Raw genomic sequence first — 18387 nt, forward strand, 5'->3', positions numbered from 1 at the left:
GGAATGAAACAAAAACTGACAGGGCTGAAAGAAGAAATAGAAAAATTCACAATTACAGCTGGGGAGTTCAACACAATACTGACAGGACTACAGGGCAGAAAATCAGCAAAGATATAGAAGAACTGAAGAATATCACCAATCAATAAGACCTAATAGATATGTATAGAACACTCCACTAAACTGCAATGCTGCTGCTGCTGCTAAGTCGCTTCAGTCGTGTCCGACTCTGTGCGACCCCATAGATGGCAGCCCATCAGGCTCCCCCGTCCCTGGGATTCTCCAGGCAAGAACATTGGAGTGGGTTGCCATTTCCTTCTCCAATGCATGAAAGTGAAAGTGAAGTCGTGTCCGACTCTTAGGGACCCCATGGACTGCAGCCTACCAGGCTCCTCCGTCCATGGGATTCTCCAGGCAAGAACACTGGAGTGGGTTGCCATTTCCTTCTCCAATGCAGGAAAGGGAAAAGTGAAAGTGAAGTCGTGCCCGACTCTTAGCAACCCCTTAGACTGCAGCCCACCAGGCTCCTCCGTCCACTGGATCTTCCAGGCAAGAGTACTAGGATGTTCAATTATAGACCAAATTTCTATATCTACTAAATGAATAAACAGGCTCTATCTTTTATAAAAGGTAGAAAAATAATCAAGCTGTGTGGGATTTTTTTTTTTGCAAAATACACCATATAGGAAAAACATAGGCTGAATACAAAAGAAATATTTTCTGTCTCTTGGACACCCATAAAAAACATATATCTTAGTCTTTGACATAAAGCCATTCAGCTGTTATTTTGCATTTACTTAAAATATCCTCTGCTAAATAGTTGTGCTCATCTTTAAAAGTAAATTGCTTAAAATTACATTCAATTTCTTTCTGTAAACCAACATTTCTTCACCTCGACAAAGGAAATACACTGGATACCACCAATGAGCTGTCATCAGCTTTACATTACACTTAGAGGAAAAAAAAAATCTGATAGACCATATTGAGTCATAAAACAAATATCAAAAATTCTTAAAGAATTTAAATCATACAGAGTATCTTCTCTGAACATAATGGAGCCAAAGTAACAGAAAGACAATAGGCAAATAGCCAAATGCTCAGAAAGTAAACAACGTATTTTTAAATAATGATAGCTACAATAATTAACAGAGAATAGAGCATTCAAAAAGATACAGAACAGATCCAGGCAAAAATGCACATATAATTTTCAAAGATTCAAAAGCAATTCAGTGGAGAAAGAAGAGCCTTTTCAACAAGTAGTGCTGGAGCAAATGGACATCTACAGGGGAAAAAATGAACTTCAATCTAAACTTCACACTTTATACAAAAGTTAACTTAGGTCAAAGAACATGTAACACACAAACGACAATTCTTTTAGAATTTTGTGAAAAAACCTTTTTACAAAACTCTTTTAGGGTTTGTAAAAAAAACCTTAGTACCTGAAACTAACACAGTATTGCATAATTTTTAAATAAAGAGGGAAAAAAAGCATAGGAGAAAATCTTCAGAATCTAGGGCTAAAGAGATCTTAAACTTGACATCAAAAAACAAAAATGGGGTAAATTGAACCTTATTAAAATTAAAAACTTTTGCTTTGAAAGTTCTGTTAAGAGAATAAACAGGTAAATTACTGGGAGAAAATACTGCATACATACATCTGACAAAGGGCTTATATCTAAAATAATAAAGGACTATTAGTCCATTCTAAAGGAGATCAGTCCTGGGTATTCTTTGGAAGGACTGTGAAACTGCAGTACTTTGGCCACCTCATGCGACGAGTTGACTTGTTGGAAAAACCTCTGATGCTGGGAGGGACTGGCGGCAGGAGGAGAAGGGGACGACAGAGGATGAGATGGCTGGATGGCATCACCGACTCGATGGGCGTGCATTTGAGAGAACTCCGGGAGTTGGTGATGGACAGGGAGGCCTGGTGTGCTGCACTTCATGGGGTTGCAAACAGTCGGATACGACTGAACTGAACTGATTTATTATTTATATTTAATAAATTTATATTATATTTTAAGTATAAATTTGGAGAAGGAAATGGCAACCCACTCCAGTATTCTTGTCTGGAGAATTCTGTGGACAGAGGAGCCTGGTGGGCTGCTGTCCATGGGGTCGCACAGAGACGGACACAACTGAAGCGACTTAGCAGCAGCATAAATATAATTTATATTATGTAATATAAATGTATACATATTCATATTTACAAAAATATATTTATACTTATATTTATATTATTTAATAACTATTTATTATTTCTGTTTACAATAGAAAATGGGCAAAAGACATAAACAGATACTACATCAAAGAGGATATATAAATGGCAAATAAACACATGACAAGATGTTCAACATCATTTGAGAAATGGAAATTAAAACCCAAAGATAGGGCTTCCCTGATGGCTCAGTGGTAAAGAGCCTGCCAATGCAGGAGACGCAAGCCCGATCCCCGGTCTGGGAAGACCCCACATGCCATGGAGCAACTAAGTCCTTGCACCACAACTATTGAGCCTATGCTCTCAAGCCCAGGAGCTGCAACTACCGAGTCCACGTGCCACAACTACTGAAGCCCTCATGCCCTAGAGCACGTGCTCTGCAACAAGAGGAGCCACCGCAGTGAGAAGCCTGCACACCACAACTAGAGTAGCCACTGGTCTCTGCAACTAGAGAAAAGCCACGAAGACCCAGCACAACCAAAATAAACAAACATAAAATTATTAAAAAAAAAAAAAAGAATTGGAAAAAAACCCCCAATGATATATCATTATACAATTTTCAGAGTGGCTAACATAAACATACTGAAAATACCAAATGCTAGTAAGGATACAGGTCTTCCTTACTAGCACGTGTCTCAGTGGTAAAGAATCAGCCTGCCAATACAGGAGAAGGTGTGGGTTCGATCCCTTGGGGGGAAAGATCCCCTGGAATAGGAAATGGCAATCCACTACAGTATTTTTTTTTTTAATCTTTAGTTATCTGGCTGTGCCTGGTCTTAGTTGTGGCATGCAGAATCTTTGACCTTCCTTGTAGCATGTGAGATCTTTAGCTGTGGCATGTGAATTCCTAGTTGCAGCATGTAGGATCTAATTCCATGACCAGGGATCAAATCTGGGCCCCATGCATTGGGAGCATGGTCTTATCCACTGGGCCACTAGGGAAGTCCCCACACTCCAGTATTCTTGCCTGGAGAATTCAATGGACAGAGGAGCCTAGCGGGCTACAGTCCATATACTAGCAAAGAGTTGGACATGACTGAGTGCATGGTGCATAGTGAGGATGCAGAGAAACAGGATTACAGTCACTCTGGAAAACAGTCTGGCAGTTCCTATAAAACTAAAAATGCACTTACCCTATGATGCAGCAATTGCATTCTTGGACATTATCACAGAGAAACGAAAACTTACGTTAACACAAAAATACGTACATGAATGTTCACAGAAACAGTATTTGTAACAAAGGCTTTACTGGTCTGGATACCTCATATGGCTTTTACTCACATGTGTGGTGCCCAGGCTAGGACAGCAGAAACATGTAGGCTGGTTGGACATCTTGCTCTCCGTAAGCTAGCTGGGACTTCCTGACACTGTGACGATCTCAGGGTAGTCAGACTACACACGATGGCCAGATTCTCCCAGAGCAAGTATTCCAAGAAGCAGGAAGTAGAAGTTGTCAGTTTCTTAAGCCCTAGGTCTGAAACTGGCCTAGTGTCATTTCTGTCAAATTCTAATGGCCAAAGGTGTCACAGAGAGCACCCAAATTCAAAGGGGAGAACACAGATCTGACTTCTTATGGAATTAAAAAAACAACTTTATAGAGGTAGAACGGACATACAATAAACTGTGCATATTTAAAGTGCACAGTTATATAAGTTTTAACATATATATAACATGTAGTATGAAAGATCACTATAACCATGATAGTGAATATAGTCATTATCCCCAATATCACCTCCTGCCCCTCTGTAATCCTTCCTTCTCTCTAATCCCCTACCAACCCAGCCGCCAGAGATCTATTTTCCGTCACTATAGATTAGCTGGCATTTTCCTAGAGGTTTAGATAAATGGAATCCAAGTAGGAAGTCTTTTTTCAGTATAGTTTATTTCACTTAGCAAAATTTGTCCATGTTGTTGCACATACAAACACTTCATTCCATTTATTTGCCAAGTAGTATTGCATTATAAAAATACAGCACAATTTGTTTATTCATTAACCTGTTTCTAAAGGAGATGCCTTCTTCCTCCCACTTTCCTTGCCGTATTGTATTGGCTAGAAGCTCTGTTACACATAATCCCCCAGTGGCTCAGAGGGTAAAGAACCCGCCTGCAATGCCAGAGACGCCGGTTCGATCTCTGGGTTGGAAGATCTCCTGGAGGAGGAAATGGCCACCCATTCCAGTATTCTTGCTTGGAAAATCCCATGAACAAAGGCGCCTGGTGGGCTCCAGTCCATGGGTCGCAAAGAGTCAGACACGACTGAGCAACTAACACTTTCAGCAGCTCTGTTATGATGCTGGCTAGAAGTGATGAGTACAAATCCCTCTTTTGTTCTTAGGGGAAAGAATTCAGTCTTTCACCATTAAGTATGATGTCAGCTGTAGATTTTTCATAGATCCCCTTTATCAGGTTGAGAATGTTGCCTGCTATTCCTAGTCTGGTAAGTGTTTATCAGGAAGAGATGTTGGATATCGTCAAATGCTTTTTTATGGCTCTTGAGATAATCATATAGTTTTTCTTTTTAGTTAATATAGTGAATTACATTGCTTGATTTTCTAATGTTAATCTAACAGTGCATTTTGGAATAAATTACTTGTTCATATTATTCTTTTTATATATTGTGCCCATTTTTAATATACAATAAATGTGATGAAAAGTACAATTATTTTTACTTATTTAACAGAAAAATTTTGTTTAAGAGGTATGCATTTGCCCAGTGTATGTTTTTAATTTCTGGAAAAAACAACCTATTTACCTCATATACTTGATAACTTTCACAAATTCATAATCTTTTAATAAAGATTGGAAAACATGTAAGTTATGTGGCTACTTCCTCAGTGGTAATACAATACAGAAATGGAATAGTATGCTGTTTGACAAACGTAACTAGATTCCAGCCTTTGCTTTTTAGATTTAGTAGGAATTTCAAAGAACCTCGAACAACTTTGTAGCTGCTGCTAAGCAGCAAGTCCAATTCTGTTCATTGAGGATGTATTTAAAATACAGGAAGCAGAGAAGCTTCTAAAAGCTTCTAGTCATCTACAATTATCTTCCTTAAATATTAAAATATTTTCTTGATGATTTTATTAATTTTCTTATAGCATACCTCACTTTTCTATCCTTTGTAACTTTTAAAAAATTTATTTTTAATTGGAGGATAATTGCCTTACAATGTTGTGTTGGTTTCTGCCATACAACATGAATCAGTGTTAAGTATGCAATATCCCCTCCCTCTTGACCCTCCCACCCACCCCACCCTGCATTCCACCCCTCTATGTCATCAGAGAGCACAGGGCTGAGCCCCCTGTGCTATAGTAACTTCCCAACAGCTATCTATTTTACCCATGGTAATGTATGTATTTGTAACTTGACTCAATAGAAACTTTTACATGCTGTTGGTTTGACATCTTCATTTGTATATGCATATTCAGGAAAAATTCAGAGGCTTCAGAATAGTGTTCGTTAACAGACAACTGTTAACAAAATGCAATTTTTAATATGCCTAATGGGGACCACACTCAAAGTTCTGGCTCTCAGTTCTCTTCACCTAATAGAGATTGTAGTTACTCTCCTATATGTTGAAAGCTAAGCCAAGAGTCCATTTCACATACATACACGAAGTAGTATGTATGTAAAGAAGTAGAAAAGAACAGATGCTCTACCATGAGATTAGAGTCAATGCACTGAGGTCCTGTTGTATTTTTTTACTCTCTTCATTTATTTATTTGAGGCTGGAGTTGTCTTTGTGTGCTTTGTCCCTCATCTTTGTTTCATCCCTCCTATGAAGTGAAGTGAAGTTGCTCAGTTGTGTCTGACTCTCTGCGACCCCATGGACTGTAGCCTACCATGCTCCTCCATCCATGGGATTTTCCAGGCAAGAGTACTGGAGTGGGTTGCCATTTCCTTCTCCAGAGGATCTTCCCGACCCAGGGATTGAACCTGGGTCTCCCGCATTGTAGGCAGACACTTTACTGTCTGAGTCAAAAGGGAAGTGTTTTTCATCCCTCCTATACTAGTGATCATTTGTTTCTAGACCTTTGGTCTAAGCTGTACTAAAGTAAATACAGGCTCTATCTTTATTTTTTCTACATCTTCAGTTTATATCAGACATTGATATGTGCTTATCTCTGTCCTGGTCTACGATTCTGGTTCTATCAGCTTGATTCCAAAAGACCCCAGGTCTAGATATGATAATTCCACTCACTATTCCTTCAGAGACCAACAATATTATTCTTTCTTTTGTGTATTTAAAATTATTATGATTTTACTTGTTAGCAATATGTAGTTTTTTAACTTTCAATAACCTCTATGAAGCTCAAAACCAAAATCATAAAGCCTATTATTAACTCTTGCTATTCCACTAAATGGTATAAAAATTCAAGGAGAGTTATAATTAACAAAGGTCTAAGCAAATGTCATAAAAGTAAGACATCAGGCAATAATTTTTTTTTTCCCTGGAAGAAGGGAATTAGGAAAATGAAAAATTGCTGATTGGAAGAATCTTTTGTGCTGTATTTAATAAAAAAAAGTACACTATGAGTTTCAGTTCTGGAGGCAATGATAACGGCTGCACAATGTAAATGTATTTCATATCATTGAACTGTACACTTAAAAATGGTAAATTTTATATTATGTATATATTACCACCTAAAAAAGGTTTACCAATAAATTACACTACTTTTTAAGATTTATATTAAAACATACTCCTTCGTCTTAAGTTAAAAAAAGTATAGTTGCTCAGTTGTGTCTGACTATTTGTGACCCCATGGACAATAGCCCGCCAGCCTCCTCTGTTCATGGGATTCTTCAAGCAAGAAAAAGTGACACTTATTTCTTAAGATATTCATTGTAATAAACATTTTTCAGAAACTCAGTTTGTTTTCTAAATTGTTTAACAAACTGCCTGAGCACCTCTGACTACAGGATCTGCTGGAGAAAGACAGAATGTGGTGTTAGAAAAAGTAGAAACATATTATTTAGGCAATAGTGTCGGGTCTTCTTGTTTACAAAATCATCATCCAAAACATGCTTTCAGTGATTTCGGAAAAATGGAGTCTCAGCTGATGCCTCTAAAATTGGAGATTTAGATTACAAACGGTTCCACAAAACTGAAAAATCTTTAAGGCAAGGATATTTTAGTAACTGTGCAATTGCCAGAACCAGGCAGTAGATGGCAATTTTGCAGGCACCCAAGGGATTTTGGAATAAAAGATCTTGTATTAAAAAATACCAATCTTGAATCTTCTTCTTCATAAAGAAGACTGAAAGTCAAAGAATTGATGCTTTTGAGCTGTGGTGTTGGAGAAGACTCTTGAGAGTCCCTTGGACTGCAAGGAGATCAAACCAGTTACTCCTAAAGGAAATCAATCCTGAATATTCATTAGAAAGACTGATGCTGAAGCTGCAGCTCCAATACTTTGGCCACCTGATGCAAAGATCCAACTCATGAGAAAAGACCCTGGTGCTGGGAAGAATTGAAGGCAGGAGGAGAAGGGAACGAGAGGATGAGATGGTTGGATGGCATCACCGACTGAATGGACATGAGCTTCAGCAAGCTCCAGGAGATGGTGAAGGACAGGGAAGCCCGGCCTGCTGCAGTCTATGGGGTCCCAAAGAGTCAGACACAACTGAGCGACTGAACAACAATCTTGAATCTTGTCTGTGTGTAAAAATATGAAGCTACCTCTTTGGTTTTCTCTACTTTCCAGGCTAATCTCACTAGCAGATGTCCAAAATAATTTTATTTTGGCATCTTAGATAAAAAGACGGAGAAGGCAATGGCACCCCACTCCAGTACTCTTGCCTGGAAAACCCCATGGATGGAGGAGCCTGGTAGGCTGCAGTCCATGGGATCGCTGAGGGTCGGACACGACTGAGCAACTTCACTTTCACGCATTGGAGAAGGAAATGGCAACGCACTCCAGTGTTCTTGCCTGGAGAATCCCAGGGACAGGGGAGCCTGGTGGGCTGCCATCTATGGGGTCGCACAGAGTCGGACACAACTGAAGTGACTTAGCAGTAGCAGTAGCTAAAATGTTCTTCCAAAATGTGTAATAGTAATAATAATGATAATACCCAAAAGATTATTGACTCTAACAACACAAAGAGAGAGAATTTCCAGGAAGAACCTCATGCCTGAAAGTCTAAAACTGGGAGTCATCAGCAAACAGGAATAATAGTTCATGTCTGGCTGAAAATAAACATGGAATCAACGTTTAGGAGTAGAGAAGCAGAGCATGGTTTGGCGGAGTTCTCAAACGAGGAATATCCTATTTTTTTGTGCTTTCACCAGGTTTCACTTTGCTAAAATAGATCTACCTCCATTCTTCAATAACGCGACCTAATTACCACATTTCAATTCTAACGTGTGCTTTTTTAGTATTACTATTAATATTATTCAAAACAAAGTCTTCCCCTCCCCTCTTTCTCTCTCTCCCCACCCTGGAACAACTCCTTTAAATGTATGGACTATTAAGACTAGTTGGGACTTCCCTGTAGCTGATGGTAAAGAATCTGCCTGCAAGGCAGGAGACACGGGTTCAATCCCTGGGTCAGGAAGGTCCCCTGGAGAAGGAAATGGCAACCTATTCCAGTATTCTTGCCTGGAGAATCCCATGGACAGAGAAGCCTGGTGGGCTACACAGTCCATGGGGGTCGCAAAGAGTCACGACTGAGCGACTAACACACACATTGAGATTAGCTACATGAGACTTTGCCTACAGGGTAAAAAACTTCCAGTTCTACAGTCTAAAACTTATCTTGCAAAGGGCTTTTTCAGGTAGTATCCTACTGGTAGTCGCAAATTTGTGGGAGTAATGGGGAGGTGGGCTAACGCATTCCTCCCATTTTTTCCTTTAGGAACGAGGGTAGACACAATGCGGCTCTAGCTGCCTAAGTCTGCAGCGGAATCATAAAACCCAGAGCCGGGTCTTTCTGCATCCAGTCCTAAACTGGACTCCTACTCTGTCAATGTATGCGATGTGCCGGGTCAACCCGCCCGGTAGCAGAGCAGAGACCAGCACCGCTACCCCATGGAAGGCTTCTGGCCTCACCCTAGGTCCCCAAGGTCAGCGCCCACAGCATATCCTTGCCCCAACCGTTTGACTCTGGCTCTGATCGCTTACGGGTAGTTCGCATCCATTGCAGAAGCGCTGGGAGGTCTGCCGGAGCCACCGTACGGAGCAGTTGCAGTACTGCGAGCCGCGCCGCGCGGAATTCCATGTTGGAGAAAGCAGAGCAGCGGAAGGTTCGCACTGCGCATGCGCAGGCAGAGGCCGGTTCAGACACCCGATTAGACCCGGCGTGGAACCCGCCTCCCTCGGCTTCCAAAATCCTAAGCCCCGCCTCCTCCTTGGAGTTCTCACGTGCTCCTGGGACTCCCTACTCTGAGACATCTCTACCCTCCACCTTTCATAATTCCCCTCTTAGCTGGTGGTGCTCAGCCAAGTCATTTTTCTTCAAGTGGCGCCTGGAGGCTGGACATCTTTCTTGAGATCGCATCCCTAGAAAGCCTCCTATCTTCATACTAACTTTAATGCCGCAGTTATTAAGCGATAGGAAACGAATGTCAAAGGCCAATCAAGGCAAAGAAACATCTCAATACACTCTCGGTAAACACACTGTAGAGACACGCCGAGTGCCCCGGAAGCGGAAGTGTATCCCCTTCTTGAAAGGCAGGACTACGCCGAGTGGTGACGTTTCCTCATTGGGCGGAAGGTTCGGTGGCAGTCGTCGGGCTTCCAGCTGGTGGGAGTTGGCGTTGCGGTGCTGGGCGCTGGAACCCTAGTTTGTCCAGTTTGGGAAGTCGGGCTGTGGGGTCGCACCTGTCTGTCTGATCCCCACGTTTCCTGGTTTCCTCCCCCGGCGTGGGGCTTCGCGAAGGTCTCCCGGGCCCCTTTGGGCCACGGCGGTAGCGGTGCCTTTTGCGGTAAGTGGCTGCTTTTTCCCGCCCCAGACTGCCGACTAGCAGCTGGGGGCAGCCCCAGTTCTGCTCAGTGGGGTAGAGACTGCGGAGGGACTTGGCTGCTTTGGCCACCAGCTGTCGTCATCGAGGCAGAGGTGCGCTGGCCCATTTTCATCTCTTGTCCCTCACCAGAAGTTTTGTTAAAAGATGCGCTGTGACCCTTTAAAATTGTCTTCAGATTTGCCAGAGCCAAATTAAACGTAAGCGATGTCAGGCCTGACTCTGTTTTGCTGTCCTGATCAAGAATTTAGATGTGGCTGCTACTCCGAAAATCTGTTGACTTGTACCAGATTTTATTTTTCCACGTTAACTTGTGTCTAATTAACACAGTGTCCCGCCTGTAGTAGGCTTTCAAAAATGATTAAGGGATATCAGTTCAGTGCCATTGACGACCTAAAATATACTGGTGGCTCTGTCCGTAACATCTGGTGCTACTAGCCGTTTCTTGAAACTCTTTCTCCCTTGTTGACGTTGTTGATGCTGTTCTCACATGGTTCTTTCATATGCTTCATTCAACAAAATGTTTACTCTTTCTTAGCTATAAGGATACAGAAATGAATGACTTGAACCCTGGCATTGAGGACCTAACAGCACAGTGATACAGAGACACATAAATATACATTATAATCAAGATGAGTAATGAGAAATTCTAGTAAGGTGTGAAGAGCCATGAGAGCTATGGAAACAAAGATGATATGCTCTGCTCCTTATAAGATTTGTGACCTTGAGCAAGTTGATATTCCAATCTAGCCTCAGTTTCCTCATCTACCTTAGTTTGAGAATGGAAGATTAGGTAACATGTTTGGTACCATGCCTAGAATACAGCAGTGCCAAAGGGGAGGGGAGCTATTTCCTTCAACTTCTTTCCCTTAATTTTTTGATCTGGTCAGTTAGTATTTTCTAACTGAAAATAAAGTCCTGTGCAAAAGCATCTTCAAGCCCTCCTTCAAAGAGATTGATTACTCCTGTAACTCCACCTATCTGGAAATGCTGGACCTGCCACTGGAATACAGTAAAATAATCATAAATGGTAGCTTTAATTTTTTTTCAATTGATTTTCTTCTGTATGCCTTTGCAAAGGGAATTGGTAAAAGCATCTCTCCTTCTGATTATTCTCAAAGTCTCAATGGACTCCTTTTAGTTGGCGGTTCACCATTGCCTTATCCCATAAGCTCTCTCTGAGAGTTCTCATCTACTTCCATGGTATTATCGTTGTATGCCAACCATTTCCACATCTTTTTCTCTAGCCCTTGTTTCATGAAATAGTATTTTAGTTTCTGCAGATTCAGTAGGTCTAAAACCAAGTTCACTCTCTCCACCTTCTTTTCGTTCCCCTTTTTATTACATATGTCCTACACACATGTTTTCCTAGTTTATCTCAGAGTTTTGACCTTGGGTTTCTAGTTGAATTTTGTGGTATTTGTTCAATTTTTAAAAGAATAATAAAGTCAACACTAACTGTCCAACCTAGTAGTAGAATTTTGTAAATAACCTTTAAAGCCCCTTGAATCTTGCCTCTATTTAACTTTCAAATCAGCTTCTCCTTTTTGTATTCCATTCATTGGTTAATGGCATCACTAACCACATGGTTATTCAAATGAGAGCCCTCAGAGTCATTTTTGCCTCTGGTTCTCTTTCATTCTCCATAACCATTTGATCATTAGGTCCTATAGATTCTGCTTTATGATTAACCCTTAACTTGAGCCCTGTCCCTCTGTTTTGTGTTCTTCCTTAGTTCAAGCTCACATCTCTTGAATAGACTTTTGGAGTATGTTTAGAATATGTAGTCTCCTTACTCCAGTTTTTCTCCCTTCAATGCCTTTGTTACATTGTCTCTAATTTTTAAATTATAGAACAGATTTTTTCATTCTCTTGTTTGCCTTAATGAGTGTTGCTTCATGCAGTGCTTATTAACCCTGGCTGCACATCAGTATAACCAGTGAAGTGTTTCAAAACATAGGTGCCTTGTTTGGCTCTCCTAATCAAGAATTTAGATGAGGCCACTTCCCCCATAATCTTCTGATGTTACCATCCCTGGAGTTTCTGATTGATTACTTCATTTTTAGCTAACAGGTGTTAGCTGAATGCCATTGAAATTGCCCATTACTTGAGCATATGCCTCATCCCTCTTCATCCATATTTTCACGCTGTGTTCTTTTTAGCTTCAAGGCAAACTATTTCCAAAGAGTTCTTTTGACTTTGTTTTAATTTTCCTCCTGGTAACAGTTTACATAAAGATTCTTTTTATGATTGACTTGACAGCCAGAAAGTATCTTAGAGAATTGATTCCCAGTGTTTTTGAATTATTAGCTATTGTTGCTAATTGAATTTTTGGTGTACTTTTTCTGCTATTAAGCCATGAAGTGTTGCAGTGGTTTTATCCTTAATGTTAACATGAGTTTTAAAGTTGTTTTAAAATTTGAAAACAGAATCATTGTATTGAAGAGAATATTTTCTAATATTGATTGGTGCAAAAGAAGACAGAGAAGTCAGTGGTGGCATGATACCTAATTTATTTTCTGAAGTTAACAGAGGAGTCTTGTCTGTGTTAACTTGATGTAATTTATTGATTTGAAGTTAGAAGTTAGTTTGCTTGCTGGAGCAATTCCTGGAGCACATAGTAGGTGTTTAATGAGTGACTGACTAACTGAATACAAGGGGCAATTCTGTCTCAACCTCTAGAATAACATTATTCTAATTCTCATAAAGAGCACTTTGAAAAGTAACTTTCCCCTTAACAAAAAATAATTCTCATAGTCGTTACCAACAGTTTGAAAATTACAAGAATGTATTAGAAAATTTAAATTACTGTTCACCATCAAAGATGACAAATGTTATTATTTTCTAGAAGCTTTACTACAATAAAGTTAACATACCCTACAGCTCACCCAAAGGGTACAGTTCAGTGGTCTTTAATGTATTTGCACAGTTGTGCAACCATCCAGGGCTTCCCAGGTGGCACTAGTGGTAAAGAAACCGCCTGCCAATGGAGGAGACTTAAGAGACACAGCTTCGATCCCTGGGGAAGATTCCCTGGAGGAGGGCATGGCAACCCACTCCAGTATTCTTGCCTGGAGAATCCCATGGACAGAGGAGCCTGGCGGGCTCCAGTGCACAGGGTCGCAAAAGTCAGAAGTGACTGAGCACGCACAACCATCACCACCATCAATTTTAGAACATTTTCATCACTCCACAAAGAAACCCCATGCCCACTAATACTTCTCATTTCCCCCTAATTCCCAAACCCTAAGCAACTATTAATGCACTTTCTTTCTTTATAGGTTTTTCTCTTCTGGACATTTTATATAAGTGAAATCAGATATCCTTTTGTCACTGGTTTCTTTCATTTAGCACAACGCTTTCAAGATTCATGTTGTGGCGTGTATCAGTACTTCATCTCTTTTGATTATCAAATAATATTCCATTTGGTGGGTATGCCACATTTTATTTATCCACTCATCAGTTGAGGGATATTTGGCTTTTTTTTTCCCTTCCCTTTTTGGCTAGTGTGAATAATGCTTCTAGTGACCATTTAAGTATAATTCTTTGTGTGGATGTGTATCTTCCTTTTTCTCGGATGTACCCAGGAATGGAATTGCTGGGTCATACAGTAACTTTGTGCATTTAAAATTTTGAGGAATCGCCAAACTGTTTTCTAGGGCTGTACCACTTTATGTTCCCACTAGCAGTGTATGAGAGTTCCAATTTCTGCATGTTCTCACCAAAACTTGTTATTACAGTTATTTCAGTGTGGGTCAAGTGGTATCTGATTGTGCCTTTGATTTACATTTCCCTCCTGGTTAATGCGTTTTTTGCATATTTGTTTAAACAAAATACATTATGTGCAGTATGTGCAGTTTTGTAATCTGGCTTTTATGTGCAGTTTTGTAATCTGGCTTTTACCTTTAAGCATATTTTTAGCATTAGCAAACATATTTACAAAAGATTTCCCCTCATTTCTGCTTTCTTCTTCACTCCTTCCCAAACCATAATTCTTGTGAAAACTTGTCTAAATTATAATGCATTAAAAAGTCTATAGGAGTGTATGCCAAATTATTGTTGGTGGTTATCAATGGACAAAAAGAGGGTTAGGAAAACTCTATTTTTACCTTTAATGTTTCTGTAGTGTTTGAATTTAATGAACGTGTATCCTCTTGTAATCACAAAACTTAAAAATGAATTATTTCTTTAGAGGACTGAGTATATTCAGAATGAAAAATATTCCTAAATTTGAAAGGCATTAACTTGTATTAGTTATTCAGATATAATCATTTTACCAAGTAAAATACCAATAGGTTGCTTTGTTAGATAGTTTACTTATCTGTGGTTATAGACTATAAATACATATGCTATGTAGAATTTAAAATATATATGTGTGTTTAATGTTATAATCAGGAAAGCATATACTGGTTTGGGCTATTGACTATTTTACAGGAAAGTATATAATGTAGAAATCATTTTTCTAAAGATATTTACTAATAATAGTATATTTATATGTTTAGTTCTTTAGTGTAATATTGATCCAATAAATTAGTCATTAACTAGGGCATAGAAGAACTTTTTTATTTTGCCTGTAGAATTTCAAGGACAGAGGAGCCTAGTAGGTAGAAGAATTTTTTAATAGGTGTTTTCATTATAATAAGATTTGGAATATCTAATCATTAGAGTCTGTTTATATAATCCAAGATTGGGCAGGGTTCTGGCAGGACTATTTTTAATTGTTTATGCACAGAAAAATGGCTGCTTGGGCATTCCAGCTTCTGTTGAAGAATAACCAAGTACATGAAATTGGCACTTAATGTTAAAAGATTCTGGGGGAGTGATTCCTGGGTAGTAGGACAGACACTTTAGTAATGTTCAGAAATGTTCCAGTTTATTCACAACTCAGCATTATAGGGAAAGGCAACTGACATCATCAAGAAAGGAAGGAAAATAACAGTTAGTATACTGTGCATTTGCAGGCAGTTTTATACGTACTGTCTCATTTAATCCTCACAACAGCCTTTCAGGGTAACTACCTTGATAATGGTATTATCTCCATTTTGCAGGTAAGGAATGTGAGGCTCAGAGATATTAAGTAACTTGCCCAAAGTAACCCAGCCAGTATGTAACAGAGCTGGGATTTGAATCCAAGTCTGTCAGACTCCAAAGCCCATGCTCTTTCCAGTACTTCATGCTGTAGCAGGTAAGTATGATTCTTGGCCCTGTGCCTGCCTTACCTAGGGCACTCCAAACTTGAGCCTGTTTCTACTGCCTCACTGTCCAGCTCTTAGATTCATGTTAGGAGAAAGTGTGATGGGCCAAGATCAGTCCTTGTGCATCCTGATTGCAGTGGACTTATCAATTCTTTCTGGATATTGCAATTATTACTCTTCTGAAGAGGAATGTGCATTTTTGCTTTCAAAATATGATTTCCTCTTTTGTATTATGGCAGCAAAATTTGTTCCAGGAGTTTGCCAGCAAGGATCTTCAACTCAGTCGTCTAAAGCATCATTTATACTCTCAGACCTAAGGTTGTATACCCAAGGGACTATAGGACGTCATTATGCTTTTTATTGGGTAGGGAATGGCTGTTCCATTCTTTCACCTGCTTATATGGTAAAATTGTTGTGAGGGTGGAATGAGATAATAGATGTTAAACTGTATGAACTGCTATACTGTAATCCCTTACCTTGCCAACGGCCCCATCTAAGTAGAGATTCTCCTTTTGTGAAACTCTAGTACATGTATACACATATTTACTTCTCTAAATCTTTTTAGTTAGCCCAGAGAAGTTTGAGTGAGTGTGCTTAAATTGTAAATTATCCCAATTTGAGCTATAGGGTTAGCCATTAACAGTAAAAGATATATGTATTCTAGTGTGCATATTAGAACAAAGCAAAGTTAGTTTTTAAGAGTCTTCTTGGAACTTCTGAAAAGTTATAATAAGGCAAATGAAAACTAATTGAACAATGTCAATTATCTAGGTTGTTGATTTTCTTGATTGTCATGTTATCTTCATCGGTTAATTTATGTGGTCTTTTGAGAGATATTTTTAAGGCCATTTGTGACTTTGGCTCCCTAGTTTTGTTATTTAACTAAGGTCTTAAATACATCATTCATCCATAAAGTTCATTTTTAGAAAAGACTGAGGGTAAATAAAGCAGTGAGCTCATAGGAGAGAGCAAAAAAGGCAAACATCTCTGCCCTCATGCAACTTACATTTTGGTTGAGGGAGATAGACGGCAATAATGTGTAGTTAATCCTTGATGACCAGGGATAGGACGACAGCTGTGTGTGTCGACTTTTGTGTGGATTTTTTTCAATAAATATAGTATTATTTGGCCAAAAAGTTTGTTTGTGTTTTTCTACTGTGTCTTATGGAAAACAAACAAACAAACATTTTGGGCAACCCAGTACCTGTATTTTCAGTTTATAGACCTTTAAATTAAGTGTGGGGAAAAGTTTGTTCAACAATTAGAGACCACAGTTTGTGGAATCATAAGAACTAGGATCTGAGACAGTTGCCTCCAAGCTGTTTCAACTTCCTGCCTCTCTTTGGGTAAGTCATTTGTCAGTTCCTTGGTTTTTGAGGCAGAGATGGCAGTGCCTGGATTTTCTACTAGGATGGGGAATGGGCCAGTGCCACTAACCTCCCTTTGCTAAAGGGTCAGCTGTCAGTAAATCATGTTGGTAACAAAACAATGAGAGAAAGAGAAGGGAGTTTGCGATTTTAAACAAGTGGTAGGGGAAAGCCTCATTGAGAAATTGCATCTGGACAACAACAGTATGAGGGAGATGAGCGAGGGGCTGTATTGGTAACCAGAGGATGAACATGCCTGCTAGGGCTTCAGCACAGCATCAACAGCAAGGAACAAAATCGTGTGTGTGTGTGTGTGTGTGTGTGTGTGTGTGTGTGTGTGAGAAGTGCGTAAGTGCCTTACAGTCCATTCTGAGAACTTTACCTCTGCGTGAAATGAGAAGTCATTGAGGTTTTGAACAGAATTTTGATACCAGAGTTTTCAGAAACACATCTTTGGAAATTGTGGAGAAAACACTTTATAAATAAAAGCTATTATTAGATATTATTTCCCCCCTACTGAAGTGTAGGTTTTTGTAATCAGGCAAATATATTTAAAAATATGCTATTAATAAGTAATTTATATAAGGAAAACTGTGTTGGGAAACTTCACAGAAAATTTTTTTTCAATTGAAAAGAGCCAGTCAACATAGGAAGATAAGAGTTAACTAGTATAGCTTTTTAAAATGGAGGATGAAAAAATAAGTAAAATGAAGGATGGTCTATTTATGATATGATCTCTAAAAGAGCTAATTGTGGTGTCATAATTAGGATTATATTACCCCTGGTAGTGCTGTGGTAAAGGATATAAGCTGAAATCCCTGAACCGTATCTCTTACCTGAAGAATACTAACTTAATAATAATTTAGTATAATGATTTGGGATAAGAAGTTAAAACTTCTGGATCTTTTCTACAAAGTGGTTGCTTTTCCTGCTTAAATAACCATGTAATTGTTAAAAAAAAAAAAAAAAAGTAAGTATTTTTGGTATAACATGGTATTTTTTCAGTTCCATCAAGTGTTGGTAGTAAGTTTTTAGTTTTTAAATTATCAGATTTTACCTGAATAGAAGTGTGATGTTTAATGTACAGCTCAGCTTGGAATGTCTCTGCCAGTGACAGGTCTTTGAGTGCCTTTTCCCTGCCTGCTTCCTTTGACTTCCCTCATCTTTCCACTTTCTCTATGTTGAATGAGTCAGCTGTTTAGTCTGTAGATGGGATCTAGTCTAGATAATCTTGGTTTACTACATTAGACCAGTTAGCTTGGAATAGTTAACCAAAACAGCTGTTTTGAACCATGAACTCTTCTTCCAGTATTGCTTATGTTGGACAATTGATGCCTGGTTTTCAGAGCCCTTTACACCCTGTATTTCCTTCTAACTGTATAGCCTTCTGTCCTGACTGGAATGTTTTTTTTACTATCTTCCAAATAGTGCTCAATAATTTTTGAGTACAGTGCATACATAAAGGACAAATATGTCCCAGGCTTTTCCATGTCTCCATTTCTGCTTGTTCCATTTCACCTTCTTCAAACTTCCCTTTGTCCTCTTCTCCACCTATCTGACTTCTTCCCTGTATCAGGATCAAATTCATTACAGCCTTCTCAATAAAGCCTGTTGTGTCTACCTGAGCTTATTTTTACATATATGTATAAT

At 39.2% G+C, this 18387-nt stretch overlaps 2 protein-coding genes across 8 annotated transcripts in view; one reads left to right on the forward strand and one right to left on the reverse strand.

Moving 5' to 3' along the window:
- LOC129633830 (uncharacterized) overlaps window positions 1-9780 on the reverse strand; it is a 30259-nt gene extending 20479 nt beyond the window's left edge. For 2 of the 5 annotated variants that reach the window (XR_008705319.1, XR_008705318.1), the window contains exon 1: window positions 9337-9779. Coding sequence is in view for 2 of the 5 variants with exons in the window: in XM_055555778.1 (XP_055411753.1) it covers window positions 9337-9433 (97 nt within the window). In the remaining 3 variants the exon portion in view is untranslated. Of the gene's footprint in view, window positions 1-3496; window positions 3690-9336 lie in introns of all 5 variants that reach the window. The other 3 variants (XM_055555780.1, XM_055555778.1, XM_055555779.1) reach the window with 3 other exon arrangements.
- A 62-nt stretch (window positions 9781-9842) lies between these two features.
- The window catches only part of LOC129633828 (signal recognition particle subunit SRP54), a 67733-nt gene continuing 59188 nt past the window's right edge, over window positions 9843-18387 (forward strand). For 2 of the 3 annotated variants that reach the window (XM_055555775.1, XM_055555771.1), the window contains exon 1: window positions 9843-10139. The gene's annotated coding sequence lies outside the window, so the exon portion shown is untranslated. Of the gene's footprint in view, window positions 10140-15223; window positions 15361-18387 lie in introns of all 3 variants that reach the window. The other variant, XM_055555772.1, reaches the window with a different exon arrangement.

Source organism: Bubalus kerabau, chromosome 19, assembly GCF_029407905.1.
Source record: "Bubalus kerabau isolate K-KA32 ecotype Philippines breed swamp buffalo chromosome 19, PCC_UOA_SB_1v2, whole genome shotgun sequence".
NCBI classification, from domain to species: Eukaryota; Metazoa; Chordata; class Mammalia; order Artiodactyla; family Bovidae; genus Bubalus; species Bubalus kerabau.